Raw genomic sequence first — 7,985 nt, forward strand, 5'->3', positions numbered from 1 at the left:
TTCAGCCGGTCTGGGAGTAAAGCCTCTCGGCACAGCTCCAGATTACAGGGCACAGCAGACAGGAGATGACCAGACGTTACTGCAGCCCTCGCTATGTACTTGCTGGTATTTTTCAGATTATGTAATAAGAGCACGCTTTTTCTTAAAGTCACTTCATAGGTTTCAGTTTATTTGGAGAGTGAGAGTTCCATGCAGCTCATCCATATCTGAGGCGCTGCAGGCGAAGAATCCATTTTGGCGACACATGTAATTAGCAGGTTGCTGTGGTGTTTGGGGTGTTTAGCTCGCTTCTGTACAGTAGACTGAAGAACTTCCCTCAAGTGCAAGAGAAAAGCTTGAACACACACACACACACACACACACACACACACACACACACACACACACACACTCTGCATCACGTGGGAGAAAACCTACATCACTGGAGAGTAATCAGCCAAATGCGAGCACCAAAATAGCAGGTACTACTGCAGTAACATGCCCAACCCTCTCCAGCAGAGCACACATTTCCAAAGGGCATCTCAGAGTAGCAACCACCCCCACGCAGCGACCTCGTGCGATACACGGCTGTGTCCCGCCTCACTCTCAGCCTTTGCTCTGTTGCACAAGTCAGCAAACATACGACTCACATGCCCAGGCGTCAGTCACCTGACCTAGCGCTAATGCCTTCCTCCATCTTTGATGGGGACTTTGTAATGTTGCTCTGTCTGCTCAGACGACCCAACGTTTACATCTCATCAGTTACAACTAATCCCCACACTGACCCAAGCATGATGACGTATCTGTCCCCCTCAGAAGCTACGTGCACCTCGTCCCCGCCTCTCTACGCCCACGACCCCAGGCAGCAGGTAGCAAGTTGGCCGCACGCGACAGGAATCAGCTGCTGCTTTCTGTTTTGAAACCCTTTGAAACTCCGACTGCCTGTAAGCACCATTAAAGCAGAGAATTCTGTGAAACAAGACATGCAGTACTGGGAGATGGCTTATTTTGGGGCAGTGACTGATCCAGCTTATAATCTCAGGGAATTACTGGTCTAGTAATTACATTTAGGGCTGCGTGCTACAGACGAAATGTGTCAAGCTTGACAAAGAGAGGGAAAGCCCAGCAGTGGTGGAAAACTTGTTTGGAGTTTGACAGTGAGAGAACGCGTCAAAGCGGGGAGGTGGGGGCCTCTCAAGGTCGGACGACAACAGTGTCATCAGACAGTGAGTGAGCGCTGGGCGGACCGCTGGCTCCACAGTGCAAAGCCTCAGACACAAACATGTCCAGGGCCACCACATCTTCGCCTTGGTGACACATCCTCCAGAGAGAAAACAACAATCTGGCCTTGACTCGCAATCCTGTACACCAGACTCCACACGTCCATGAAGCCTCTGTGCCTCAGAGATGTGTCCCGTCAAAATGATCTTGACTTTCATATTCCATAAGAAGACGTTATTAACATATTCAAAAATAACCCAACGTTTGAGGCAGCAGGGACTGGATGATCATTTTTGAGCTAGCGGAGCAACATGGTTCTGAGAGAAAACAGGCTTTATATCACACAGTTTTCCACATTCTTTTCAGGAAAATAAAAAGTCTATCCTCTTGCCAGGTTCTTAAGAAGTGAGGATTTATTTTGTCAATCCCTTCAGAGAAGTACGGTGAGAAAGCGGACAGTGGATCGTCAGCCTGTGCTGTTACCAGAGCTCCAGAGATAAGCTACGGACACACGGGAGGCTCGGCACGGCCAGGAGGCGTTGATCATCCCCCGAGATCACATCTAATCAATGAGAGGTGGCCAGCTGGTAGGAGGTGGAGGTACGTCAGCTGAATTCCCTGAACAGATCCACCCATCCGTCGATCCGTCCAGATCTTCCTTCCCTCCTTCAGTAGAAGGAAGCTGAAACAATTTAAGCCAACGGCACTGAGGTTCTGTCGCATCTAAGAGGTACTGAAGTCTCCACTGGCTTTGAAATGTCTGGTATGAGCATGAAGACTTATGAAAAAATATGGCATTATCTTGACGGAGGGTGTAAATATTCACCAGAGTGAGGGAGGTGTTGAGGATTTCTCCAGTCGAGATAATAAAACAGGTCGGCCTGCTTGGTCAGATGATTTTGAGGGCTGCACCGTTCGCTCTGGGTGGAGAGTCGGAGTGATACACTTCCCCACTTCACTTTGCTATTAGCCTGCCATGTTAATGCCCCCCACCCCCCCCCCCCCCCCCGCAGCGTCATCACATAAAGATCTTCTCTCTCTGTCACCGTCACAGCTCGTCAGCACCAAAGGAATGACAGGAAGCAGAGAATTGAGTTTTCTGCAGGGTCGTTCACTTGCCTGACAAATGACAACATGAGGCAAACTGACGCAAAACCAAAAAAAGCACAAGGAGGGAAGTGGGCCTAGGCGGGGAGGGGCGGGGTCTCACCTGCCTGGTTGCTGCAGACGCCCCTCTGCCTCCTCCCCGCCCCGCCAGCATGACTGTAGCCTGACAAAAGACACTTGAGAGGTGCCCATGCAAATGTAAATGGCTGAGAGTGAAATGTGTGTTTGTTTTGGCTTGTGTGGTTTGACAAGCGTGAAAAATATTCAAAAAGCTTGATGTAGGCGGCCAGCAACACAGAAAGAAGCGCTTTCCCGCCCTGATGGGGTCTTTGAGCTGCGTCCCACCAGACTAGGTTGTAGCTTAACTGTATTAGCGTGCCTCCATTCTCACTTCCCTTCACTCGTCACGGCTCACACATGTCATTCACAGTCACACAGGCGTTTTCACACAGTGGCCCCACAGTGGGGCGACTGGGGGCTACAGCCTGATCCTCAGCAGATATGACCTACTTTCTATTCAAGCCCGTCTCTCTTTGTTCGCTCCACAGTGGAGGAGGTTGCTGCAGCCTGTGGAACAAAGAACACATGCAGCATTTGGGAGCCTGCAAACAAGGTGACCCTGCCTGGATACAGCCACCCCGAAAATGGCTCACAGAGGCAGAGCTGCTCGCACCCCCACTGCCTGGATCGAGTCTCCCCCTTTTCTACTCTGATCATCCACTGCAGAGGAGAGGATGATCTCCAGCTGCTTGAGCCTTCCTCTCATTCTCCATTTCACCCAGTTCAGGGTAAGACGCCAGCTACCGTCACGCAGGGAGGAGCCCAACGTGATCAATCGAATACTGGAGGGACACAATTTATTTCCTCCATCAATGAGAGTCAAGAAATTTAAATCCCTGCATCATGAATAGACCTCTTTCACTCCACCAGCCCCTTCGTAGAATCAGTCCCTAGAAATATTCATTTGTAGCAATAAAGCCACATCTGCACAGGCAGGACCAATGACACCACTAACGCCAACTGCTGCTGTCTTCATCACATCTGGCCAATGATTAACAACAGAGAGCTGATGTCGCTGTGGAGGATTCGGTGACAGAAGAACAAGATCGGCGGCCAATTTGACAAAATCTGCTGGGGGTCAGGGTGTTGAAGTGCAGGGAACCTGGAGAGTTTGAGCAGGGCAAGAAAGTAAGAAGAAATGAAACCTTGATAAGAAAAAAAATGGAGGAATTTACAAGAATCTTCTGGTTTCCATTTGAAAAGGCAGCAGAGACGAGCCCCCCCACCCCCCCCGCCTGCTCGATGCTCCTGCAAACTTTGGAAATGTGACTGATTTTGACGGTTATTCCCTTAAAACAGCACCGGCCGCACACAACACGGCTCACAAATGCACTGCACGAAGCAGCTCTCTTACCTGCATGTGCTCCGTTGAGCTGCTGCTCAGCTCGTCCCCCGACTCCGAGTCGTTGCGGAGCTTGCTGAGCGAATCTCCTGGCAGGTCGCTCGGCAGGGAGGCCTTATCGCTGTCAGGACTTTTGCTGTCAGCGGTGCCATCCTTGAGAGGAGGCGAGTCAGCTCGCGTGCGTGGCAGAGTGGAATTGTTGGCGAGGTGATGATTGTTGTTGTTGTGAAGAAGCACCAGTTCAGCGACCACCTTGCAGTGAAGGGGACTCCCCATGTTCTGGTTAGCATCCTTGGGCAGAGCCGGCGGCGTCACGCGGTCTGAGGAGGGCGACGGCGTGGAGGAGGGTGACGGCCGACCAAAGCTGGACATCTCCAGCTGGGGCCTGTTGAGGTTCTCATTAGATGCCCTGCAGATATCCAGAACTGTGGGCTTGGCCCTCAATGTGGGCTTCTGGGGGGGCATCAGGGCCCGCCGCACCTCTCTGACGTACTGGGCCGGCACGTAGAAGGCCTTGGTGCCCTCCTCCTTCCTCACCTGCCACCAGTCCTCGTTGGTCTTCTTCACCAGTATGTAGCACTCTCCCTGCCGGATGGTCACGATTTTGTCTTTGGCCTTGTACTCATAGTCGTACTCCACCTCGATGTAGACCTGACCCGGGCTAATCGGAAGCCCCTCTCTGTCAGCCATGACTACCGGAACAAGCTCTTGAACTCTGACCTCAGCCGCTCAGCAACCCAGACCGGGGGGGCTCTTCATGTCTGGCCAGGGAACCGCGGAGCTGCAGGAGGTAACACACAGAGCTAAATGTCGACTTTTACAACACAAAACCTTTAGCAAGCTCAGACACATGAACACACACACCAACCAAACCACGCAAACATGCTCGGGCTCCTCTTGGCCCGAGCCCCCAGCCTGTCACACCCCAGCGTTTGACTCACCCACTCACCGCAACCACAACGTGCTATTGCTGTAACACACTGACAGTAACCTCCCAACAGACATTCTCTATAGGCCCTCCGAGCAGAGAACCCCAGGGGGCAAACGCTTGATCATAGGAAACCACATCAGTCACCAGTGATCGCTCTGGTAAGAGACACGCCGGCGGTAACCTGAGCAGCCCTGCAGGACCATAGGTGATGACAACATGAGCCGCACGCTGATCCTGCATGCGATCCGTGACTACAATGACTCGCTACAGCTTGAATTCCATCGAAGACCGCATCCAAAAATACGAGTGCTGTAGTTTCATGAGGCCACGCCGTGCAGCTCATTAACAAAGGTCACGGTGAGCCTTCCCAGAGCCGTGGCGTGTGGCTCAGGTGGGCCTGACGTCCCAGGACCGGGCCCGTCATTGGTCCGTCTGTCACAGACTCTCCTTTTGTCAGTTAACCCAGATAAACACAGGGCGCCCCTCCCACAGCCGTGGAGCTGCTCCGCGCTGCAGCTCCGCTCAGATCAAATTCTCCTTCTTCCTCCCTAAAATAGCAGCAGCCGTGGACTGACATCCTGGAAGTGTAGGCGGTAAAAGCAGGTGCTTTCAGTGAGGCGTGAGAACCAGCTGAGGACGCTATGAGGGGCCGGCGCTTCTGTAAAGGAATACGCCAGGCTCAGACCGGCGACAGCAGCGGCACGCCCAGAATAGATGGAGAGCCCGACAGAGAGAGACGGGCTACAAGCTCATAATGGACCCTAAGTGTTGTCGGTTTTATCTGAGTCAACACCCACAGACGCTCGAAGGAACGGGCCGAGCTGCTGGAGGACACCCCGGCCCGGCCCAGCCTGGTCGGGAGGTTCCAGCCGTGACCTCAGCACACACATGTTCAAACTTTTATGACTAACTATCAAGGAACAACATGTTGGAACACACAGTTTAGTGTGTCAGTGATCATACAACCCTGGTGTAAGCCCCTCCCTCCACGGAACCAGAGTCCGACGCAGGGGTGGCCGGGTCCACAAGAGCAAAGTGAGACTATAACTAGTTGACCAGCCACTTCATGTCTGATGGAGATTCATGCTCCCAGACAGACGAGGGCAGGAACGAGCTGATCCACAAGGCCGCCGAGTCAGAACCGGGCCTGAACCACAAGGCCGCCGAGTCAGAACCGGGCCTGAACCACCAGTTGCCAGTCTTGTTGATGCAGCCGAACGTTTGATCAAATGTCAACTGTTATCCTGACTGATTTATGATGCGATTCAGGCCCGGTACCAGGGTGGCCCGGTACCAGGGTGGCCTGGAGACGGCACCATCCTACTGGAGGTGGTGTTTTGACACATCAGCTCTGTAAACTGCAGGGATTCATGTCCAAGAGGAAGCTGCGTTTAATGACTTGAACTAAACTCGCACGCTGGTCAGTTTCTTGCTGCTGCTAACGAGGCGCCATTGAAATCTGAAGTCAAATGATTTCAACAGTCACATGGGATCAGCTGGCTGATGATGACATCAGCGGCGTCGACAGGGATCCACAGATGGGAGCAGTTCTGAGCTCCTCTCTGTCTCAACCTGGAGCTCTGCAGGTGAGTCTTACTATTCTACTCAAATGGAGACCTGTCAATGTGAGGTGTGGCGTCTGTTCAGGTCTTAGAGCCCAGAGTGAGACTGAAAGATCACACCAGGTCCCGGGCCCTGCCGCCTGGCTGGGACCACCCCCCCCCCCCCCGGAACAGGGTCCTGTTGTTTTACGTGGTTGGGGTCTGTCCTGATGAGGTGGTCTTCACCAACTCCGACCTCACGTCTTCCTGGAGGATGTTTTCATCCCCATCGTGGGTTCAGGATGGTTCTGGAGGAAGACTGGATTCACCTTCATCAGCGCACAGAAGAGACCAGGACCAACACAAGTCTGGACAGATGTGTTCCCTGATAGAGAACCTTTGAGGCCTCCACATGACTGCTAACACGCCTGCTGTGCCTGGGAGACAGACACACACAGGTGTGAGGTGGAACGGTGGCGCAGGGGACCAGGTCCAGGTCCAGGACCGGGACCAAGTCCAAGACCAGTACCGGGAACGGAACCGAAACCTGAGCTTTGTCAGCAGCAGCCAGCGCTCGGGGATCGGAATGTCTTGGACCCGCTCATGTGAACCAGACGCGGCCGCCGCGTCTCCCTCCTCCGTGCGGATGGACGCGTTCCTCCGGAGCCGCAGCAACACAACACAAAGGAGGACAACAAGCCGCTCAGGTCGCGCTGTGCCACCGTTAACGCCTGGGCGGGGATGATGGGGGGGGGGGGGGCACGGGTTGGGGGCAGGGTCTCCGAGCCCCACGAGGACCGCCGGACAACAACAGCACAAAGGAGGCGCTTCACCCGAGCAGCGCCGCGGACGCCCGGCGGCGAGGGAAGCGTCCGCCGGGGAGGAAGCGTCCGCCGGGGAGGAAGCGTCCGCCGAGGAGGCCGCCCCCCCCCCGACGGGACCCCGCGATCGCCTCCAGTCTGTGGGCGCGTGCCACTCAGACTCATGCCATCACGTGAAAGCTTCACACACACACCCCCCCGAGAAATTTAAACCGCCAAAACACACCGTCGCTCCCCCAGTGAGGGGGCTTTGCGACCGACTTCGCGGTTGACTCATGCCCCGCAGGTCGCCCCGGACCCTCGGAGCGGTGCACGCGCGTAGCAACAATTGACCCCCCACCCGCCGCCCCCCTCACCTGCAGCTCTCCTGGGGTCCTCCGTCCTCCCGCGGTCCTCGGCGGCTGCTCGTCCTTCCTATTTCAGCGTCAGCTGCTCGGACTGAGCCCGCTGCAGACCTCCTGCCTCTCCGCGCGTTCGCAATCCCCCGCCTCGCCGCGCGCAACCAAGCGCGTCACAGCAGCAGTGGTCACATCCGGTCACGACTTTCAAAATAAAACGTGTGCTGACCGAACCCTGTGTCTCCCCTTTATTCGAAGAAGTGTGAAATATCTTATTAATTTTTGGACAATTTCATCGTTGACGTAAAACTTTGAGTATTCAGGAGAACTTTGATGAATGTTCTACTGACTGCCAGGTCAGGAACACCAAGGTGCTGCTTATAGTTAAGAAGTAGTAGTTGGGATCAACAGTTCTCAAGGGTCCAACACTTCTGCCACATCAGCATAAAAACCTGCTCTTCAACAGAACAGATCCAGGCTCTGGGTGGGCGGTCGTCTGCCTGGACCGGCTTGGGGGCGGGGGGGGGGGGGGGTTGACTCACCAGTTTCTGAAGGAGTGAGAGATGCAGGAATGTGAGTGTTGGGTGTCAACGGGCGTGAGAGGCACCTCCAGCCGTCACTGGCCCGGTTGTTTACTTCCCGGTG

At 54.5% G+C, this 7,985-nt stretch overlaps 1 protein-coding gene across 5 annotated transcripts in view; it reads right to left on the minus strand.

Moving 5' to 3' along the window:
- The window catches only part of arhgap12b (Rho GTPase activating protein 12b), a 49,170-nt gene extending 41,654 nt beyond the window's left edge, over positions 1-7,516 (minus strand). For all 5 annotated transcript variants that reach the window (XM_086190945.1, XM_086190942.1, XM_086190944.1 and 2 more), the window contains exons 1-2: positions 7,359-7,516; positions 3,722-4,490 (exon numbers count right to left, since the gene is read on the minus strand). In XM_086190945.1, coding sequence (XP_086047071.1) covers positions 3,722-4,399 — 678 coding nt within the window. In that variant the 5' untranslated portion in view covers positions 4,400-4,490; positions 7,359-7,516. The remainder of the gene's footprint in view (positions 1-3,721; positions 4,491-7,358) is intronic.
- Between the last annotated feature and the right edge of the window lie 469 nt (positions 7,517-7,985).

This window comes from Aulostomus chinensis, chromosome 21, assembly GCF_037954235.1.
Source record: "Aulostomus chinensis isolate RoL2024-O1b breed Wild chromosome 21, RoL_Achi_v1.0, whole genome shotgun sequence".
Lineage (NCBI taxonomy): Eukaryota > Metazoa > Chordata > Actinopteri > Syngnathiformes > Aulostomidae > Aulostomus > Aulostomus chinensis.